The 24,002-nt window shown below is 38.1% G+C and overlaps 1 protein-coding gene across 19 annotated transcripts in view; it reads right to left on the bottom strand.

Annotated features, from left to right (window-relative positions):
- AFDN (afadin, adherens junction formation factor) overlaps positions 1-24,002 on the bottom strand; it is a 142,641-nt gene that overhangs the window by 46,628 nt on the left and 72,011 nt on the right. For 12 of the 19 annotated variants that reach the window (XM_050787062.1, XM_050787073.1, XM_050787069.1 and 9 more), the window contains 12 exons: positions 22,895-23,157; positions 21,545-21,614; positions 16,788-16,906; positions 12,920-12,981; positions 12,597-12,802; positions 10,598-10,618; positions 9,708-9,853; positions 9,272-9,366; positions 8,573-8,838; positions 6,776-6,919; positions 5,072-5,270; positions 1,075-1,178 (listed from right to left, as the gene is read on the bottom strand). In XM_050787062.1, the coding sequence (XP_050643019.1) occupies positions 1,075-1,178; positions 5,072-5,270; positions 6,776-6,919; positions 8,573-8,838; positions 9,272-9,366; positions 9,708-9,853; positions 10,598-10,618; positions 12,597-12,802; positions 12,920-12,981; positions 16,788-16,906; positions 21,545-21,614; positions 22,895-23,157 (1,695 nt within the window). The remainder of the gene's footprint in view (positions 1-1,074; positions 1,179-5,071; positions 5,271-6,775; positions 6,920-8,572; positions 8,839-9,271; positions 9,367-9,707; positions 9,854-10,597; positions 10,619-12,596; positions 12,803-12,919; positions 12,982-16,787; positions 16,907-21,544; positions 21,615-22,894; positions 23,158-24,002) is intronic. The other 7 variants (XM_050787067.1, XM_050787077.1, XM_050787068.1 and 4 more) reach the window with 1 other exon arrangement.

Raw genomic sequence — 24,002 nt, 5'->3', positions numbered from 1 at the left:
GTGAGTCTACCTAGAAGGTATTTGTTTTTCCATAAAATTGGGTAACCAGAAGTTGCTGCTGTTATTTGGGACTTAAAAAAACAGCAGTTAGTAAAGTCAGTAAAAAGTATCAGGGGCCGGGTGAGGTGGCTCACGCCTATAATCCCAGCACTTTGGGAGGCTGAGGCAGGTGAATCATTTGAGGTCAGGGGTTCGAGACCAGGCTGGCCAACATGGTGAATCCCCGTCCCTACTAAAAATTCAAAAAAATTAGCCAAGTGTGGTGGCAGCACCTGTAATCCCAGCTACTGAGAGGCTGAGGCAGGAGAATCACTTGAACCCAGGAGGCAGAGGTTGCAATGAGCCAAATCGCACCACTGCATTTCATCCATTTCATCCTGGGCAACTGAGCGAGACTCTGTCTCCAAAAAAAAAAAAGTATTAGGGGTATGTTCAATTTGTCAGTAGTTCAATGTGATCATCTATTTGGTATAAAAGAATGATCAACAATTAATTCAATTTCTGGAGATGGCCATGATATAATGCTCAAACCTAAAGTATGCGAGGAATTCAAATTAATTACTTTGAGTACACAAAAAATTCCTGTTTGTGTTTAAAACTGTCTATATGAAGCAAAGTAGAATTGTTCTTAACATGTATGAAGCTGGGAAATTTTGAGATTTACCACTCTTTCAAAAAGATATAAAATATTACTAAATGGCTTGATATATATTTAAGACAAGGCAGAACTGACTATAAAAGAAACATTTCTGCCAAAGAATTTTAAGAAAATATTTTAAGATTATCATATTAATATATTTAAAAATATGTATTAAGACTGGTATAACCATGGGTATTAAGTGTTCTTTATTTCAAAAAGCACCACTGCTTACAGACAAAACTGTAAGAGACATGGCTTGGAAGGAAAAAATATATGTGTAAATCACGGTTTAAAAATTTTTGAATATCAATATTTAATGGTGATTTTAAAACTCTGCTATCACATCAATCTCCAGTTAAGAAAGAAACAAATCTGCATCACATCTTCAAGTCCTAAGGATCTATTTCACTTCATGGTACCCTCAAAATACTTGCCAGCTCTGTGTTCTCACGCAGAAGGTGACTTTCATAATCTGCACCTTCAAAATATATTGTCCAAGTACCTGGTGAACGTGTGTGAGGAATTAACCTGCAAAATCCTAAGGAGGAAACAAGCAAATTGTAAGTGAAAAAGCACATCTTGTCAAGATAAGGGAAGCAAGATTAATTACCAATTGCTTAATATCCAATACATAGTATTGATTTTTCTTACTCTACACCTTTACTCCCCTCTGCAAACTGAATTACCAGACATTTAAAATTATCCTTTTGTTTTGGTCCAAGAGTATTTCAGCACCAAGCAGTAAAGTACAATTGGCCTCCCCCTCCTCTGTGTTCCAAAATAACTTTTTTCTTACTCCTATAACAAATTATCAGATCGCCTCGTCATTACTTCCTTGCAGAACCGTTTACTCCACTACACTAAGAGGTCCTTAATAACATTCAGAATATCTACTTAGCAAAGGGAAAGAAAAGAGGGAAGGAGTAAGAAAACAACACGAGCATGGGGTGTCTACCAGCACGTCAGACTCCCTGTTCAACTACGTACATTCAAATTATTGGGTAACTTGTACAACAATTCTAGGACTCCTCCTCATTACTCTTTGTCCAAATCTCCTTTTAAGTTCATACTAATTTAAATTTCTTACAAATAAATTTCAGAATCATTTTATAATGTTTTCAAGAATATCTGTTATTTTCATCAAGGACAAATGACATGCTTTGTAAAAGTAAGCCTTTCAATTCAAACTAGGTCATTCTTCATTTAGTCGAATCCTATTTTGTTTCTCAGCAATGTTTTTGACCAACTCCTATCTATCACACGGGCCCTGAACAATCCTTGGTACATTTTCTCTACTGCCATCTTCTTCCCACTATCAGCAGCTACCATTCATGAAGAGTGTCCTGTGTGACAGACTCTGCGCAGCTTCTCACCACAGTCTCAAGTGGTCTAATGGCTTGGACTGGTGAGTTTTCCCTGGCAGGAGCTGACAGTCTCATCCACTCCAGTGCTTCAACAAGGAGAAAATTCTGACTGCTATTTGTGGACAATCAGTTTATTTATGGTAGGCAAAAAAGGAGATGTAAAAAACATATTCAGTTAAAATAAGTATACAAAGTAATTTTACTTAGTTTTATTTTTTAAATCACTATTTCAATTCAGATCCATGAAAATATAACCTACAACTTGCTTCTCTTTCTCATGTTTCAGGGAATCACTAATTTAACATGATTTTGAAATCTGAACAATTATAAATTATTTTCTTATTTTTTTCAAGGGCCGCATTTCCATAACAAGCTCTGGACCATACTACAAATAGAGAGTTGGCTTTATTAGCTTAAGGAATGTATCTCAGACCAGGTATGAGTCCAGGCTGGTTGTACAGTCTTCTCTCACAGAACTCTATTGTATGAAGGGAACAAAGGAATATACACTGAGGGCACAAAGTAATTCTTTAATCAGCTTGTAAAGAATTGAGTGTGAAGCATTGAAAACACTGATGTCATGAAAGAAAACACTTGATTCTTTGTAAGTCTTCTAAAGGCATCTGTGTACTAAGCTACATGTACAATGATCATCTAACACATATGAAGTAATGTAGTGATGCCGAGACCACAGAAACATCACATATGTCCTAAAATTAATGATTTAAGAGAGCTTACGGGGAAGTCACAAAAAATACTCCATCATCAAGTCAAGAGCGCACTATTTCCAACTTGGTGAGGATCTGCCCTATGGTACATGTGACAAAACTGGCAGTTGCTTGTAAACTATAAACTATACAGATTTGCAAAATGCTAGTAGTCACCTTGCATGCTTATTTGCAAGGTATTAATTATAAAAACAACTAGTTACTGAGCACTGAACATACAGCAGGCCCATGCGAGGTGCTGAGGATCAGAGAAAGTGCAGCTGGCCAAGCCCAGGCTCTCAGAAACCACCCTCACTAAACGTGGAGGACAGATAGCAGCACACGTTTCAAACACAATATGACCAGTGCAAAAATAGAAGCAAGGAACTAAGAATCACTCCTGGGAGAGGCATGTTAAGTGTTAGGAAGACACTGAGGTTTTCCAGATGAAAGGATGCCTGATTAGAATTAAGAAAATAAATAAGTGTGTAAGTTCAACAGCAGGAGTAGAGCAGCGACAACGGTAATAGCACAGATATTAATAATATACAGTTCAATATTAACAATATATATAGTGTATTTCAAGGTGAAGCAGTAAGGCTGGAAGATGATGTCATGCTCAACAGTTTAAATTAATCCCACATATGATAGAGGAAGAGTTCCTGGCAGGACAGAACCATCCACAAACCATGGTTTTCAGATACCATGGCAATATGAACAATAGAACAAAATGAAAAAGTGGAGTGAGAAGACTGTCCGAGGACGAGTGCCGTAAGTAACACGTGTGTGGGGGAAGTTTTTGGGAAGGAAAACTGGCTGTGGTTTCTGATTTGCTGAGATGCAGCACACTTGGAAGGATACTTCTAAGCAGTCCTGTGGTGGCCGAGTGCTTGCTGCTTGGAAGCTGTGCTGCTGTCTCTGGGTCCACCAGTGTGTGGCATGAGGCTTTTTCCAGGGAATGGCAGAGCACGGAACTAATGCTCCGGGGCTAGTTCAGGCCCACTCCATTTCTCAGACCTGCACTGAAACCCAGCCCTCCTCCTTCCCCAACCTCGTCACAGGTGCACCTGTACCAAGACTGAAGGCTCTCCCTGCCTTCTGCTCCTACCCCTCTTCCTTCACACACACTTTCCTAAAAGACCTCACCCCGGCCTCATCTCACCTTGGCCTCTCTCTGCTTCTCTGAGGACGGCACTAAGCCCTGAGCACCTTTTGGAAAGGCTCCAGAGGTAACTGTTTTGCAAACACATTTCATTAAAGATGCAGCCTTTGTAAAATGATTTTTTTTTTAACTATCAGAAACTTTGAGGGTATCTTGAAAGGTATAAAAATGTATTTATTGTGGGGAGTGAATGTTTCACTGAAGTTAAAAATCACACTCACCAGATTTATATACCTATGGGCACAAAACCTCTATCATTATTACTTTTATTTGTTGAAACAAACCCCTACACTTTGGGTCTAACTTTCTACTCATCTGAGCTGTTTTCCACTTTATGAAAAAGTCGCAAACTTGGATTAAAATTTGGTCTAATACAAAACCTCATACATCAGAAATAATTGTGGTGTTTTCGATCAGTACAGATCACAAGAAAATGTAGTAAAAGTGACATAATAAAATCCAGGAAATCAGCTGTACTCAAACCTTTCAGGGCTATAAGCTCTTCACACAGGAAAGCACACGACATGCTGGAGTTTGGGTCTTGCCAGCACACAGGTGCAGGCCAGCCTGGCACTGGTGGCCACAGCGGCAGCAGCAACAGCAGCACTCACACCCCCTCGCTCTGTGCTAGAGTTCTGCACGCTCCACAGGAACCCATTCAGTCCTCCCAACAATCTCTTAGCTGGGTACTATCAACATGCCCATCTCACTGAAAAGAAACTGAGGTGCCAAAGTCACCTGCCAATGGCAGCGCAGCCTATAGGTGACACAGTTAGGTTTAGAATGCAGGCAGTCTGCTTCCAAAGATTGTGTTGCTCTTAATTGCTATGCTGGTACCAACAAAGTTTACAATTTAGTGCTAAAAGAATGAATCAACCTACTATGCTTATAAAATACCAAGAAGGGAGAACAAAAAAAGGTCCCTTGTTATCAGCCCAGGCAGAAAATGTAACCATGACAACAAGTGGGCAGAGCAGATGCTCACTACGGGGTCACAAAACATCCCCTAGCGCTGTCTCGACACTTCTGACCTTACATCACCATGAAATATTTCTCCAAGTCAGCGGAACATGGACTTCTCCAGACAGCATGAGGGTGCACTCCCACATAAGTGGACTACCCTATGAGGTGGACGGTGAATAAAATGCTCGCTTTAACCTGGGGAGTAGCTCAGACTCAGGCATGGAGACTAATTTACCTCTCTGGCACAGAGGGTCTAAAAATTCTTGTAAACCATTTGGAATGTTTCTGACAACATCACAAGAATAACCATCTTCTGGCAAAAGAAACGGCAGCTGTAGGTCAGGATCCTCCTCCAACTGCACTTCCCTTCCATCGCTGCGGGCCAGCTCATCCGCAGTGTTTTCAGCCACAGCCACTACATTTTCTATAAGATCCTGTTTGGAAAACAAATGCAAAATTAAAAAGAGATGCTCACTGTCTGATGCACATGACCAACAACTATTCCAAGCCTGTCTGATCTGTCTGATCACTGCAGCACCGCTTATCTCACAGACAACAGACACAGACAGACACAGGCTTAAGGAGGGAGCACAGATCCCAGCAGAACAGCCATCATCCATTTTCTAAAGCCAACCACCCTGGGCTGCACACATTCTATAGATGAACCAAGATTTTTATTATTAATTTTAAGTAACCTGTAGCTTTAAATAAAAAGAAACTGTTCTATCACAAGTTTTTCTTTTCTAATCATTTTTTTCCTCGTACAATTGTTTAATTTTCAGTTGTTAATAACTATATTTGTATAGAATGTTTAATGATATAAGGAAAAGCCCACACAATGTAAAATACAAAAAACCAGAATAAAATATCTATACAGTATTTTTGCCAGTTTGGAAATAAATCAATATACAGAGGTTATTTCTGAATTGTGGGTTTATGGGTGATTTTTATTTAAAAATGTTTCACTGATATATTACCCACATAAAGGAAAGTTCACAAATCCTAACTGCACAGATCAATAAAATGAACACACCAGCTCAACCACCAGGTTCACTTCTGTTCAAGAAAGGGAACATCGTCACCTGAGTAGCCACGCCATTCCCTCTCACTGTCCCCTCCTTCTCCATCAAAAAGAATGAAATGGTTTTCAGGCTTCTATCACCAGAGCGTGATTTTGATTGTTCCTAAAGTGTACAAAGATGGAAGCGTATTCTATGCACTTTGCACAGGGCTGCTTTTTTTTCACATTATGTCATAATGTTCATCCCAGCTGTTGTAACTGTAATTCATTCTTTCTCACATATTTCTTTATGTGACTATGACATGATTTATGTATATGCTATACTTTTGATTTGGTGATTTCTAGTTTGGGGCTGTTTTGTTCATGTCTTGTTGGCATAAACTCAATGTTGGTCAATCCATCCATCCACATATATAATTCTCATGACTCATATTTAAGTCTACGCATTTCTCTTTAAAAATAGCTAACAGTGGTAGATACTATTTCTCACCCTCTGTTCCTCCTACTGAGAGGCAGGCATGCCAAAACTCCCGGCTCCATTCCAGATGAGATGCGACAAGCCTCTCACTTCAGCCAGGCTGTAAGGGGGTGACCTGTGGCAGAGGAACCCGCCCTCTAGCACTCAGTTGCGGCTACGCACACTGGAACTCAACAGTCCTGGGCAGCCTCCTAACCTCCTCCCTTCTAGTCCTTCTGATAACTTCCCAAGAACCTACTTTCCTGAATAAAATCCCTTTCTACTTAGTGTAGTTTCTGTTTTTTCATTGAACTCAACTCAGACAACAACATGAAAATGATCTCGTAAAATGAGAATAAATAAGTCAACTTATTAAATAAGATTTCCTTTTGTTTTTTCATCCAAATTTCCCTGTGCAAACATGTCCCGCACTGTGTGACGATGACGCAACATCCACTCACCGTTGGGATAAAAGGCTCATCAGGTGCACAGTGATAGTTCTGTAATAAGGCTTGAAGTTGTAGTGAATTTAACTTAAAGCAGGTGCTGTTTATATTTGGAATGTCATCAGGTGCATACTTATCCATGGTAAGCAAAGTTGTTGCCTATGTAAAAGAATAAAGGACACAAAATATCATACTTGTAAAGTTATTCCATAAATATTATCCTTTATGTAATATTTATAAAAATATAACTTGCTAATTTAACTTTGAAATGCAGAATGACTTCAAGAAACAGACTTCCATTTACAGTAACTATATACATTAAATAGAACTAAAAGCATTATCTTTTAAAGGGCATCTTTTTAGATGCCCTCTTAATTTTATGACATGCATGTATAATTAGATTTAATTATGTTCGTAAAGCATTTTAAAAACTCTCTTCAAAAGCAAAACATTTACTTGACCATTCAGATGACCGATTACCGGTGTTTGAATAGTTTCATTGTCCTGACTTTTCATAACGAGCTGTCTAGCCTCTATACTAAATCTCTTTTTAAAAAAAAGGTTAAAAAATGGAGAAAAAAAATTATACATAATACTAAAAAAAGTCCCAGGTTTTTAAGCTATAGATGACTCAATTCGTTAACTGCAAAACATCACCTCCTAGTTTTTCGTATCTAAAAACTTTCCTCAGAGCTGGTTAAGCCACTGGGATATGATTTGGCTTTGTATTCTTGAGGGTTAATTCTCATCCATTTTAGAATTGGTACTCATCTTTCACTATAAAGTGCTCTGAAATACACCTTACTGATCTCAATATAAAGAACCCTTTAAGGATATTTATAGTCTGCTGGTTACCACTTATGAGTCGAACTGTGTCTCCTAAAAATTTGCAGGGCTAACCCTCAGTACCTCAGAGTGTTATCTTTTTTGAAGGCAGCATCTTTCCAGGGGATCATCAAGTTAAAACAAGATCAGCTGGTCCAATGTCGGCTGTCCTTATAGAAAGCAGTCTTTTGGACACAGACAGGCAAACAAGGAGAATGCCATACAAAGACAACGGCAGGGACTGGGATGATGCATCTACAAGCCAAAGAACGCCAACTGCGTGCGAACCACCAGAAGCTGGGGGGAGGCCTGAAACAGAACCTTTCCTCAGAGCCCCCAGAAAGAACCAACCCTGCTGACATCCTGATTTCAACTTCTGGCCTCCAGGGCTGTGGAGCAACTGTTAAGTCACTCAGTTTTTGACACAGGTTCAGTATCCCTTACCTGAAATGCTTGGGACCAGAAGTGTTTCAGATTTTAGAGTTTTTCCAATTTTAGAAGATTGACATATATGAGATATCTTTGGGAATGGGACCCAAGTCTAAATATGAAATTTGTTTCATATACACCTTATACACACAGCCTGAAGATAATTTCATACAATATTTAAATAACTTTGTGCATGAAACAAAGTTTATGTACATTAAATTATCAGAAAACAAACCATGTAAGCAATCTGTGGTTGCTTGGTGTCACCATTTTTAACTCTGAATTTTTATGTACCTATAAGCAATCATTTTCTTAAATTTATTCAGGCATAAGTACTTAACAGTAACAATTATGGCATACAATTAATACAGTGAAAAAGTATCTGTACTTTGTTATGGCAGCCCAGGTACTAACACAGCACTACTTCATTATTTGTACATATGAAAAACCCCAAAAAGAGGGTACTGAGGTTTTGCTGCATTGAAGCTCTTGCTCATTATAAAGATCAGATGCCTTTACCATAAAGCACATGAGCTGGGGAGTGGCACCAGCACTCACCTGCACGATCCTGCTCAGATGACAGTCTGCAGCCAGCTCCAGCCCCTGCTTCTCAGCCCAGGCTTCAATATGGCCCAGCTGCTGACGGATAATTGCGCCCCAGTAATGGGAGCACAGCCCTGAATCTGGGTCAGTCACTAATCTATTGAACAGCCACATATTGATAAAGTGGAAAAGCTGCGAGAAGAGCTGGATGGTCAGGGCAGCATTGACTCTGCAGCGTCGTAGCAAGGACATGGCTCCTGTGAGCGTGTGCAGCACATCATCTGCCCAGACAGGATGAGAGGACAAGAGGACCAAAATGTCATCCAGGAAGAACCCTTTGAATATGCAGTAAATTCAGATAATGGTACCTATGGTAGTAAGTGCTGTTTAATCACTTTAAAAATATCAACTTCATTCCAAGAGGAAACAGTGACATGATCTTAAACTACATATAGTTATTAACTAATTACACTTAACATCATAATTTTGCCTTAAGAGACTTTTTAAAGAATACGGCCAGTGTAACACACCAAAATGAGAACTATCTGTAAACAAAACAAATAGTAGTTAAAATTTATTAAAGATTGCCAAACCCAAAAGGACATCCCATTTATTTTAAAAATACCTCCCCTTACATATGTTAAGCATTAAAATGATGCTAAATTTTGTGAAGGAAGAGAGGGACAGAGGGAGAGAGTCAAAAAACATCCTAACCTATTTTTGGTCTTTGCAGACTGTTCTCTTCAGGGTCATCTAGAAAGGCTGGCATGTAATTATTAAGTTCTGACTGAAGGCAGTGAACCAAGTACCTGAAAAGACATAAACAATTTCAGTAATCTCAGCATGACAGACGGCTACTGTCAGACATGTTATCACATGGGAAACAATCTGTACTCTTTAAAATATTTTCCATTAAAAGAAATGAGTTTTACTCTTAGGAATCTTGAAACATAGCTCACTGAATTCAGTATAACTATATTAAGTATATAACTATATGTAGTTAATACATTTTGCAAAAATGTATGCTTCTTGATATTCATCTTCAATCAAGGTAAACATAAATCTTAAAATTAGTTTGGAAAACTGAGTAAGAAAATAAATGACTTAATTATTTACAGAGTAGTGCCATCTTCAAAAATGTGTTCCTTACTTAAATGCCATTTGAACCAAATGTGCTAAAACATCTTGAGCATCCAGTGTGATCCGACTAAGGTCTCGGTCTTGCTTAATGAAGTTGAGAAGTTCAGATGCATTTGCCATCCAGAAGGCAAGTGCCCCTGCAATATTCTTCTGTTTCTGTAGACAGAACACATTTCCATAAGCAACAGGGAATAAACAAAAGTAATAAAAATATAAAGGAAGGCTCTTGAAAAGCTGCTGAAGATAGACCAGTACCCTTCCCATTTCACCAAGGTATTTACCACAGATACCAGATATTTGCAAAATAATTTGGGTGCATACATAGCAATGGGAAGTAAATAACCACTGCAACTATTTATTAGGATTCATGTACATAGACATATGAATTCGGTTAGCTACAATTTATAGATGGAATCAGTGGAGAAATAGAGATATCAAATAATGTAACACCAAATTGTAGACTGCATTATCTGGTAATCTGTGCAGTATACATACATGTATCCATGGTTACCCACAGCCACCCTGATACTTGTAGTCACTGGCTTGGACACCATGCAACTCAGTATCAAGTACTGATCTATCACGTCCTCTCCCGACCACATGTGCAGGCCAGGCAACCTCAGATGAGATCCAAAGAATAGGAACCAAGGATAAATAATAAAGAGAAGAAACAGAACTTTTGTCATTTCATATCCACACTGAAGTGCATTAAGCAGAAATTATGAAATGCCAATAAAGGTTGCACAGTCAAAAAGGGTTTTAGTACTGCATGTCTCAGTTGCTGAATGAGTGTTACGAGCTGTTCAGTCCAGCTGTTGTATTACTGTATTTGACATGGGAGCAGCATGAGAAACTTGGCTAAGCAACACAGCTAGGATCAGCTCCCAGCAGATGTCCTACCTGGTCAACCTGGTCTACTTCCTGGAGAAAAACAGACGAGGGGAAATCAAGCAGAACGAGAGAAAGAAACTTGTAAACAATCATGATAGTTAAAAAAATCAAAACACTCATATGAAGGTACGACATGAAGGTACGACATTTAGTTATGTTATTCCCAAAGTAACATTTTCATTTTTGGTTCTGAAGTACCTTTAGAAGTATACGACCTAAAGGATTAGTTTTATGTTCTTACCACTGGCACAATAACTAACTGAATTTTTAGAGTTTATCAATAAATGTGATGTTACAATAAAAACACATGAACACATTGATCTCTTTAAAAGATTTACAATGGAAGGACTTGTGAACATCTTTCAATGATATGGTGTGCTTACTACTTACTTAAAGGTATCTAACAAGGTGAAAGTCCATTCCCCTAGATTAATTAGCAGGAATGGAAGAGACCGGAAAGACCAAGAAACAATAAAAATAAAAGCTGAGAAGATTGAGAATTTAAAAGTGTATAAATAACTTATACCTATATTAATGGGAGTAAATTCTTTGTTTTTTAGAAAACAGAATTTAAATTATTCACTACCATAGTTCTTTTCCACTACTTTTAAGATTCCTCCCATTGGATACTAAACCTAAACCTGAAGTTTAAAAGACTTGTTTGATAATGGCGATTTCACTGACTAGTTCACATCAATAGGGAAAAGGCTATCAAGGGAAAAGGCTATCAAGGGTAATTTTATGATAGGTGTCTCACAATTTGAAACAGGTTTAGTAAGTCCAAACATGATAGAAGACAGACAATGGCTTTGAATGACAACTGAAAAGGAAATCCATGTTTGTTTATAAAATAATGATATGAGAGTAACAAAATGGTATCCAAATAAAATGACTTTGTTTTTTACCTATTTCCTAACTTGGGTAAAAGAAGCATAACCCCATCAAACTCATGCTAATCACTCAAACATAAAAGAAACATTTCTTGAAAAATTCTGGCCTTTGAAAACAATTCTGAAGGAACTAAAGGATCTTAGTTTCCCTCAAATGATCCTGCCGGGAGAAAAGCAACCAATCTATCTATGTTATTAACATTATATAATTAGAGTTTACTAAGTTGAATAACAACATTGACAAGTGATTTAGAAAAACTGAAAAAATCTGTACATTTACTTTTAAGAACTTTAAAGATTAAATCTTCAAATTATCTGTAGATGAAAAACTGCTATGAAAATTTTATCAGCTGTAGATCGGGACAGAAAGTACGTAAAAGAGCCAAACCATTCTATCAACAAAACACCTTTATCTTCTGAAATTTTGAAAACCGGTTTATGATGGAATTTCATTTTAGGCGAGAAGTATGTTACAATGTCCATTACACCTATACATGTGCTATCAAAAAGCCCAATTACTACAAACGTCTAGGCTCATTACACAGGAGCAAGTGACTTTTGATAACCATTTTTAAAAAGTCTAAGAAGGTGTTACCAGGGAACGGGGAAAAAGAAAAACACCAGCAACTACTTAAGGGGTATCACTCTGAGGTGATGGAGATGTTTTGGAACCGACAGAGGCGGTGGTTGCACAACACTGTGAATGCACTAAACACGACTGAACTGCTCACTTCAAAGTGGTTAATATTACATGAATTTCATCTCAACAAATTATTTACAGAAAAAAGTCTACAAAGCCCACAACAGTCTCAGCACTTTCTCACAACTATTACTGCAAGCTGAAGGGCCTTTCTCATGATTATTGTGTTAGCACACACAGTTACCTTCACTTATGCTGAAGTTTACAGCGAAAACAAAACAGAAAAAAGCTTACATTTCCTTTCAACTCTTTAAAGTTATATATTTTCCTATAATATTTATATAACTTCTATTTTAGAAAAAAATCTTTAGAGTCAAACATGTAACCAAATCAGAAGCCCTTAAAGAAGCTGAGTTCACTGGTTTAGCAATTACAACCACAATCCCCAGAGGAGCATGGCTGGCCGGCTGGAACGTACCTGGATGACGCCCTCCATCATGCTCACCATCTTGTTGACGACTGCAATGACTTTATGCGTGCGCTCTGTAGGGCTGATGTCAGGTCTGCACTGGTTGGACAATACATACCGGCATGCCATATATAATACATATGTAGGGGACAACTTAAAGTGGACTGTAGAGCTATTAGTATAATTTATGATGGCAGATAAAAATGAATCTTCAGCTGTGTAAAGATTTCAAAAACAAAAAAGGAAAAAAGAACAAAAATGAATGTGAAAATCAGATGGAGCAAAATGGATCAAGAAATAATTCATTGACAATGAAATCTGAAATTACTCACAACTTTCCCTGAATTCAATGCTTGCAGGCAGTATCAGTTCAGGCCCAGAAGCATCCTGTGTTCTAAAAGAAGAAAGCTGACATCACTTAAAATGAGGTCACATGGCTAACAATATTACTGACAACCTGTGTAGATTTCTGCAACTACTTTTTAAATCTAAATACTAATCTTTCCAATGTAAAATAATAAAATATCCCTTGCTTTCAGATGCAGCCTAATCAAATAATGTATTGGGAGTGATCTTATCACGACTCCTCTAAGAAGGTTAGTTCCTTGAAGTATGTGCCACCGCCATGACAGCAGATCTGACGTGATTCTGGATTATTAATGAACACTTCATGTCTAGTACAGGGATCGGTCTGTCTTGCATCTGCTACAGCTATGGCTCAGGTAACACTGAAAAGAAAGTAGTAAGTGACACAAAGAAATATTAACCATGCCAAGCTTGAAACGGAGTTCTTATACTGAAAGGGAAAAGCTTCCTAAGACCTGGACTTTGTCTTTCTCTGCTGACACAGGATTAGACAAGTTGACCATGGCAAGTCTCCTTCAGCCATTACTATCATCATTTTCCAATGCTTACAGTGATGCATGCCTTAAAAAGAGATGTTCTACTCACTCACATTTCTTCTTATGGTCACATAAATTCCAGGTCCCTTCCACCATTTAGCCTGACACTACACAAATAAGGAACTGTCAAAAATTATAAATACAAAAAACTATAATTTGGAACATTTATAAAAACCAGCATTGTACTAATGTTTATCTATTTCCAGGTATTCAGATCACATTAATTCAAAAGTTAGGTTCATTTCTGTCTCTATAAAAATAGTCTCTAAACAGTGTGTCATCACTCATTGGCAGGGCAGAAGGCTGTTTTGTGAAACTACTTTTTCAGTTAAATATACATTTGTGTGTGTGTTCACCAGAGCACAATGTAAGATATAATCTTGTGTTGTGACCACTGTTCAAAAGAATTTTGAAAGACATTGCTAGGCACAGACTCTTTAAAATGTGTAAGATAATAAATTACAAATCCAGTTTAGATTTCCTTATCTTTGTAGATTTATTCTTTTCTCAATGAATAATGCTCAGCTTATTCTTTCACTTAGCCATGGGATTAGAACTTCAAGTCATTTACTTATTACTCTAAGTTTGTGACCCGCTGTATTTTATATACAATGTTTACCAAAAACCAACGAAACACATAGTCAAGGGATTAGCTTCCTTAACATTTCAATGTCTTTATCATTTTAGTTCAACTTTATCAGAGATAATCAGGAAGAATTCTCAAAAATGTCTCTGAAAAAGAAAATTTAAATTGACAGTAAGAGTCAGGGAACATGTGTTTTGCCTTTCTGCAAACTTAACTAAAAATTAAATTGTGGGGATATCAATGACTTAAACTGTGGCGAACATCTCTACTGAGTTAAATATTGACTTAAACTGAGATCAGTACTTACTCAAATAAATCTTATTTGGTGAAATGGAAAGTCAAGAGTTATCTTGATATTTGAATGAGAAATACTCATTAGTGACTTAACAGTCATTTCAGCAGTAATGTGTCTGTGCATCTTAGACAACTGGTAATAAACAGCCACAATTAAGTATTTGGAATTGCTGGTCCACTCATTAAATAAGTTAATATGGACAATAAAAAACTTTCCTTCAAAAGCAAAAAAGAAGAACTTATGATGATTACAGATTTGTAGTAGTTTACAGACTAGCTAATTTTTTTTCAACAGCAAACCATTCTCTTCCCTCCATCCTCACCTCCATGCACCAAAAAAATGAATAAAGAGAAAATGAATATATTTATATAAAATAATAAAAATATAACCAAATATTTTACTACTAATAAATATAATTCCAAATCTTTTTATCAAATTGTATGCTTCAGAGTTGATTATTTAGTTTATGATCTAATGATTTAACTCAACAATTAAGGAAAAGAAAAATGCTTCTATAAACAATGTAATTTAAATGATCAATTATTTTAACACATCTCCCTTACACTCCCGTATTTACAGACATCTAAAATTGCAGCTAGGCTGTTACATATCTCATAAAGTGACCCTGAATAAACTTTACCAATTATATTCTAACAAATCTGGTTTAAAAAGTGTTTAAATTGTCATTGATAAAAGAAAAAAAAATTTAGTGACAATTAAAAGTCATCCCCTCCATTCAAAAGGGTTTTTTTCCTTCACTAATATTAGCATTTTAAACACATTTAAATTTTTCATGGCTACATCAGTTAAATTAAGTAGTGCTTATTACAACACTGCCTATGCAAAAAACAAAGAATGGGGCAAAAAGCCTCATCTGTTTTCATCATTGTTATAATAGCAACAAAGCAACATATTTTGTAATTAAAATAAAGCCTTTAATAACTCTGCAAACTAATCTTACCTTATAAAATAATTAAATTATGTGTTTATGGTAAAAAATAATTTCTGACATACAATTAACCATTATATGACTATTTTGACACTATTATTTACTAATCACTAATTTTGCATATGCTAAAAGCATTATCCTAATCAATCCACTCCCTCGTGTGAATTCATTTACTCATTCAAATATTTATGAGCTAAGAACTATGATTCATGCTTCTCAGTCACACCTTATAAATACATAGAGGTATTCCTTAACAATACCAATTTACCATTCTGAACATCCTACTCCATAATACACCACCAAAAACAAGTACAAACACAGAAAGTAAACTATTTATTATCACATGTAATAAAATTCACATAGTCAATAAAAATCTTGCATCAGAACTAAAAATCCACAATAAAAATAAAGTTAAAACCTGGGATTCTCTTATGAGTCTGCATATGTAATAACCGGTGGTGAATGATATTAAAATCCTGCAATATCCAGTGCCCTCTGCTGGAAGTTGTGAAACTGAAGAACTGTCTTCATCACCTGCAACTGAACTGATAGGTGACCCTGGGCAAGTCGCCTGCCTCATCTAACTGCCTCCCTGACTGGATCTTTGAAGCAAACAGAATGGCCTCTTTAAAAAACTATCTGAAAAGCCCCAAAGGGGGAATGCTGCCAGTTTCACTGCTGATAATGAGGATGCCACAAAAGTCATGCAGTCTTTCCCTATGTCTGTCTGAGTTCCCACAGAGCTCTGGGGTAGAGGTGATCAGCACCAAATCATGCTGCTAGTTCCACTAGTCAGTATCTGTTATTTATCTGCCATGTTTAACGCAAAGATACTACTCTGCAACATTTAAATAATTCTAGAGGTCACAAGGAAATAGGATTCTGATTAAGGTGACACGTTAAAAATCATAAGACAAGGAAATAACAAAAGACAGCTCTCTGCCCAGAAAAATCAGGCAAGAACAATGTCAGAAAAAAAAAATAATAATTCATCCTCAATCTATCTCCACAGGGAGACACATCACATCAGAGCACAAGATATAACATGGCATCTAAATTCTTAAAATCTGTTTCATAATCATTTTTGGCCTTACGTATTTTTAAACAGATGAAGATTTCTTCTAGAAATGGGTGAAATGACCAGATTTTTCTAGATATAAAAATCATCAAATATTAAAATCCTATAAAAACTCCCTTTCTCTATGTTTTTAAAGTAGTAAATTTTAAATGGCAACATTTTAATTCAGTGTGCCTCTTATTTCAATTTGATAGCACTGTGGCATGTAAGTGAGGGATATAATTATTGGTAAAGCATTTCTTTCAATTCAATAACAAAGAAAGGAAATGTCCTTAAAATATTATTGCTAACATTCTAAAAATGTCAGCTGAACCTTTATAAATTCAACAATCTTTATCCCAACCCTTCTTTAGGAATACTTTTACCATTTAAAAATGATGTACTTCCTACCTGCTTTCTTGCCTGCGATAATCTGGCTGCTGCTCTACTCTGATCATCGGCTTCACCATTCCCCGCTCAGCTGTGCTAGAGGCAGATGATACTCTGTCGCTGTCCAGCCTAGTGGTGCTCTACATGGAGAGAAAGCACAGTGCGTTTAGAAGCCCACGCAGACCAACCAAGCCTGACACTCAGTGTCGCAAGCAGAGATCTGATACGGGGCTGCCAAGCAGGGCAGGCAAGAACACAGACCAGGAAATAACAGAGCAATGCTGGGGACACTATGTCCACAGGGAGTACCCACTAGGAGTTGCCTTTAAAACACAGGCACGTAAAGCTGGTATAAACACACAATGATTTTTCCAAAAGTACATTAATAGTAATTCGATTCCAACAAGTTATTTTAAAATCAGGATAAGAGATAAGAAAATATGTATAATATGAAGAGGCAGGGTCTTTTTAAAGTTTATTATTTTTCAGAACAGATTTAGAAATCCTACTCCTTACAGCTCAATACCTAATGAATTCAGTACAGAAACTGGCTTGTTTCTTGCCCTGAACACCGGGGAAAACACATATTATATGGTAACCCAATCCAGTACATTTAAATACTTCTAAAAAGTATACAATTCTAGCCATTTGTATGGAATTTGTAGGCAGACAAAAGGATGAGTTACCTACATTAAGAAAATCACCAGGAAACAAAAAATTTTATATAATGAAATTCACTGTAGAAAAAAATTTCATGTAAAATTTCTTATTACATCTGCTTAGTGTAGAAACTGAGTACAAGTAGTACATAAAAAATTATGCTTCTCTTACCACCTAGCGATTATTACTGTACTGTACATATCTTTCTAGCTTTTCATATTTTCCATAAATGGGTAATCCCCATTTACAATCTTCTTGATAAAACACTTTTTCAGACTTTATAAACATCTTACAATATCACTTATTTTTATATTACAGACTTGTAATGGCTGTATAACATTTTGTTGTCTATTCCTCATACTTCATTAAATCAATGCTTTATTACATCAATTAAAATGTTCATCATACACAGCGACAAGACAATTGTGCTTGTAAATACGCATATATTCACACACAATGAATCCTTCCGTAAGAGAGATTTTCTTTTTCCCCCTTTGAGATGGAGTCTAGCTCTGTCGCCCAGGCTGGAGTGCAGTGGCACGATCTCGGCTCACTGCAAGCTCCGCCTCTCAGGTTCACACCATTCTCCTGCCTCAGCCTCCTGAGTAGCTGGGACTACAGGGGCCCGCCATCATGCCTGGCTAGTTCTTTGTATTTTTAGTAGAGACGGGGTTTCACCGTGTTAGCCAGGATGGTCTTGATCTCCTGACCTTGTAATCTGCCACCACATCCAGCCCATAAGACAGATTTATAGAAACACAATTGCTGGTCGATGGATGGCAATACTATTTATACTATTAAACTATTATAAATGACTAGTAATAGGGCAATGGATAAAGAAGTTACAGCATGTTTATGTGCTTACATACTACAGAATGGTTTTCATGTGTTTTTTAAATGACTTTTAAGTACTGAAAAATGCTCGCGGAGTAACAGCTGAAGAAAGATGTGTGTGGAGACAAACATACCCAATCGTGTTAAAATGCATACATGAACATGCAGACACATACCGGAGTTCAGAAAAGGACCCCTCACGACGTTACTACCAAAGGTCAACTATAAATTGTGGATGAAGGATTTTCATTTCTACTTTTTTCCTCTATTTACCAAGTCTTCTTTGTGGACTACACATTTTTTTAAGAAACGAAAATTTTTATAAAGACAGTTCTCTTTGGCTCATTCAATTATTCATGAGACGGTTCCCAAGAGTCTTCTACACAGCAGGCATTTTTTAAGAAAAGTGCAACAGAAATACAGCAATGACGTATGAAACAGGAGCACCCCTTGCAGAGTTCACATTCTACAGTCAGTCAGCAAACAGAGCAAGCACTGGATGGTAATAAAGGCTACATAAATAACTTACATCAGGCGTTGTGACAGTGACAGGATGCTCAGGGACAACCTCTGTTCAGGAATGTGGCTTTAAGCTGAGGTCTGAGACAAGAAGGGGCCACAGTGTGAAAAGCAAGGACAAAAGCACAACCACTAGCACAAGAAAGGCCTTCCAGTAGGAGGAAAGAGGCAGGCAGGGGCACAGAATGGAAGCCCTGTGCGGCCTGAGTGAGCAGCAGAGACACACTGAGAGGGAGGCAGGCTCAGGGCATAAGGGGCTGAGCAAGCCAGGGGAAGACTGATATATGGGGTGAGAAGCCACCAGGGGCTTCGAAAGCAGAACAGTAACTAGAAATCTAATTTACATTTTTTAAATGTGCGCTGGGTAGAAAGGAAGAGGCTGCTCTTGGGGCCGTGTGGACCTCCTGCTACATGATGGCTGCAGCCTAAGCCAAGGAGGCAGAGGAACGAACCCCTGCACGCAGAGGTTGAGAGAAGGAAAGGACCAATTGGGAACAGGGGAAGAGGTTTCTGTTGCGCTGCGGATGATAGTATCGTCTTGTAAGGTGGGGAAGGATCAGGGAAAGTTTGTTAAGAAAGAAAATCTAGTTTTCTTTTAGCTAGGTTTAATATGTACAGGATATGTAAGTGGATATGTTAAGTAAATCTTTAGAGATATGAGTCAGGGCTGGGTGTGGTGGCTCATGCCTGTAATCCTAGCATTTTGGGAGGCCTAGGCAGGCAGACTACCTGAGCTCAGGAGTTCCAGACCAGCCTGGACAATATGGTGAAACCCCGTCTCTACTAAAAATACAAGAATTAGCCAGGCGTGGTGGCGGCGCCTGTAATCCCTGCTACACAGGAGGCTGAGGCAGGAGAATCGCTTGAACCTGGGAGGCAGAGGCTGCAGTGAGCTGAGATCGCGCCACTGCACTCCAACCTGGGAGACAGAGTGGACTCCGTCTCAGAAAGAAAAAAAAAGAGAGAGAGAGAGATGAGTCTGGAGAGGTTAGAACCAAATGTACACATCAGTGGATAATCAACACTAGATGGTATTTAAACTCAGGCATCAGGGTAAGCTCACCTAACAAAGATGCATAAAGAGAACAGATTGGTGTCATACCTCTGAAACCTTGGCCCTCCAAACTTTAGGAGTGAAGCATTAGAGGAAGAGGTACCAACAAATCAAACCAAGGAGAAACCACTACTAGGTAGTTTACAGGAGGGTGATACCCTAGAAGCCAAAAGAAGAAAGTGCATCAAGTACGTGGTAGTGGCCTAGCTAAAAACTCCTGCAACAAGTATGACAGGGCAAAATATGTGCCAGATTTGGGACTTGGGAGGTCATCAGTCTCCCTGACAGACAGTCCCTATGGAGGGAGGGGCAAGAATGAACAGGAGCAGAGGAAAGAACATAAGAGTTTGGAAGTAGAGGGAGCAAGCATAGATGAATTTTTTTTTCAAGAAGCTGTGTAGCAAACAGGAGTAGAAAAATGGGGTAAAAACTGAAGGGGTATAAAGAGTTTTCTGAAAGAGAAGACACTGTAACATGTTTTGATTCTGATGAGAACACTCTAGGATCACAGGAGTTTGTGGCACATGGCATTCAGTGAATCACACCTTGAGTAGTGCCTTCCTCCTGAATCTGGACTGGGCCCCTATTTGCTTTAACCAATGAAAGGTGGAGGCAACGGGGTTGAGTCAGTTCTGGGCCTAACATTCAAGAAGGCCTGGCAGCTCCGTGGTTCTTGTGAGGTACCACAACACTATGACTTCTGGCTGCCCCAATGCGACCAACGGTCCCATGGAGAGGACGTGAGATGGCACAGAGAGGGTCAGTGGGCCCTGCACTCCAGCCACTGGCCATCAACTGATCTCCTAGGTAAAGGTGGTCACACCAGTCACCACCAGCAAGACCAGTAAACAAACTGCCCAGGTGAGCTCAAACCAGATTGCACAATGGTAAACAAATAAAATGGCTGCTGTTTAGCCACTATGTTTTAGAGTGGTTTGTTATCCAGCAACAGAGAATGAAAATGAGAAAGGAAATGAAATGATTATTCCAGAGACAAGGGGTCATTATGGAAGCAAAGTGTCTGAGGTTAACTGATGAACAGGATTTAGCACCTGAATTGAGTCTCATAAAACCAGGAGTGTGTTAAGGGTGCTCTGACTAAGTCAGGCTAACAACGCAGGAGAAAGCCTAGCACACACAGAGGCTCTGCTTCATCCTGGCTTTAGAGAAAAGAATGGTCTGCTTTCTTTCTTTCATGTATCACTAACAAACAACACAGCAGATTAGGACAACCCACATTTGGGGCCACTGTGAAGTCTGTTTTCACAAAGGTGTTTTATAAGCGCACATATTACCAGTTTACAGGAGTCCCCCTTATCTGCAGTTTCACTTTCTACAGTTCAGTTACCTGAGGTAAGCTGCAGTCCGAAAACAGGTGAGTACAATACAATAAGATATTTTGAGAGAGAAGATAGAGACCAAATTAACATATGTCTTATTTGAGTAAATTGTTATAATAGATATTGTTTCATTTTATCTTTAGTTGTTGTTGTTAATGTCTTAGTGTGCTTATTTCACAAATTAAACTTTATCACAGGTACACACATACAGGAAAACAATATAGTATCCATAGGGCTCTGTACTATTCATGGTTCCAGGCATCGACTGGTGGTCTTGGAATGCATCCCCCACAAATAAGGGGAAACTACTGTATTCATCCATGGTGTCCTATAGCAAGCACACTTCTATCAGGTAATCCGTAATTACCTACCTTGCTTGTCGGTAATGCTGTCCCACTATGAATATCTCCTCCCAAATCAAAAGTTGTCTCCTGAACAATTCTGATGGGATAAAATAAGAAACACACTGACTTAATAACATTCCAATGACAGGCAGAGTCTCTTTTTAATACATAAGGAAGAACTAAGAGGCCAAATGTTCAAAGATTTTTAAGAAATTGCTCTATTTTCAGCACATGAACTTACAGAATTAAAAAAACACCTTATGAACTTTCTTTGCTGGTATATACTCAATATTCCCAGGATCTTTTTTTTTTTTTTTTTTTTTTTTTGAGAGATGAAGTCTCACTCTGTTGCCCAGGCTGGAGTGCAGTAGCGCGATTCTGGCTCACTGCAACCTCCGCCTCCTGAGTTCAAGTGACTCTCCTGTCTCACTGAGCCTCCCGAGTAACTGGTATTACAGACAAGCGCCGCCACGCCTGGCTAATTTTTGTATTTTTTGTAGAGATGGGGTTTCACCATGTTGGCCAGGCTGGTCTCAAACTCCTAACCTCAGGTGATCCGCCCACTTCAGCTGTGAACTTTACAAATAAATATATGTGATAACCCACCAAGTATTCATCTTGGAGAAAGACATTAATTCTAAATAGTCATATGTGGCCCAGCGTGTAAGGTCTGGGTGGCTAATCAAAGGCACACGTGGAACAAAACAATGGGAAAGGCCAAGCAGGGAAGACCACGTGGGTTCATGTTTGTGCTTCAGGAAGAAAGCCTACACTCTAGGGGAGTTTTCAGTTGTTTTAAGCAGCATGACTGAAAAATAGATAATGAAGTGGCTTAACAGTATGTTTTAAAAAGTAAAACCAAAGGAGAAGTCATATTCCCTACCTACAAAAAAATTTTACTAGATAGTCATTAAGAAAGGCTGTCTGTTTTCCCTAAGCCCATAATGCAAGTCTTCAGAAAAGCACTAGGTGGAGCTAAAATATTCTGAATTCCTCAAGAGATCTTAATGTGTTTCATTATCAGTCACAGAAAAGAATATTTCAAAAAATTTTATAATCTTAGTTACACTGAATAATTACAAAGAACAATATGTTTTTTTCACAAAACAAAAGGTACTGTTTTAGTATGTTGGCTAAAAAACCAAAGTTTAAATATAAACAATTTAAAACCAGTGAGAACTTCCAATTAAGACAAAGTCAAGACCTTTCTTCTTTCCTCTAAAACCAACCCAAGTTAACAACGAACCGAAATCACAAACTTCTTTGATATTTTTTAAAAAATTGAAACAAAAAATAAAAAGCCAAGTTATCTATGAATAATCTGAATTACTTTAAGTATAATTAAAATATTTTAAATCTTAAGGTTAATCTAGTTACCCAGGTTTATGTCTCGGGCCCTTAACCATCAGGCCTCCATCCACAGATCTTTTTGCAAGAGCATGATCCTGAGTGGGGTCCACAAACTTAAATACATGGGATGCCCCAAACTGCACTTTCATGCCACTCTGCAGCATGGTGGTTTCCGAGATACGCTGGCCTTCCACATAGGTTTCTGCGTCCATACTTCTGGGCGTCACAGTGACCACTCCATCCATGTTGGTGAGGTCACAGTGATGGGGCTGAATTCCTGGGCCAAACAACTGGAAACAGAAGGAAACCAAAGAAACTCCCATCACGAAGCTCACAGCATTTAAACAGAGTTTTAAAACTGTGAGTACCCCTTTTATGATAAATATAACCTAATAAGATCTGGATTTTTAGTGCCTTTTAAAGTGGATTTCCCTCAATAGCATAAAAATAAACTGTCAAAAAAAAAAAAAGTCAAAACAATCAGACCTTTTATTTTTATTATCCAGTGACTTAAGGCATACTGTAACTTTGCATTAAAAGACATACAGTCGGCCGGGCACGGTGGCTCACGCCTGTAATCCCAGCACTTTGGGAGGCCGGGATGGACGGATCATGAGGTCAGGAGATCAAGACTATCCTGGCCAACATGGTGAAACCCCGTCTACTAAAAATACAAAAATTAGACAGGCGTGGTGGTGCATGCCTGTAACCCCAGCTACTCAGGAGGCTGAGGCAGGAGAATCGCTTAAACCAGGAAGTCAGAGGTTACAGTGAGTCGAGATCGTGCCACAGCACTCCAGCCGGGTGACAGAGCGAGACTGTCTCCAAAAAAAAAACGTACAGTCATCTCAACCAATATTTGTTGGATGGTTAATGGACAAATCTATACAGATTATGATTAAAGATTCCTATCTATTTTATCATTTTTAGTGCTGTGCTAAGAAAGAAGAAATGATAGAACTGAAAATTACATCAACAATCTGAACCTATCATCTTACAAACTGAGAACGTAAGTACAAAGCAAGGGTGATTTGCCTGAATTCAACTTCAAAGAAGTGACAAATCCTGACTTCATTTATTCAAAGATGTGTTAAGCTCTGTTTTAAGTACTTGAGAACCGTATTAAGCTAAATTT

Source organism: Macaca thibetana, chromosome 4 (assembly GCF_024542745.1).
Source record: "Macaca thibetana thibetana isolate TM-01 chromosome 4, ASM2454274v1, whole genome shotgun sequence".
Classification (NCBI taxonomy): Eukaryota; Metazoa; Chordata; class Mammalia; order Primates; family Cercopithecidae; genus Macaca; species Macaca thibetana.
The sequence above is the reverse complement of the archived record's forward strand: the minus strand, read 5'-3'. Positions and strand labels throughout refer to the sequence as shown.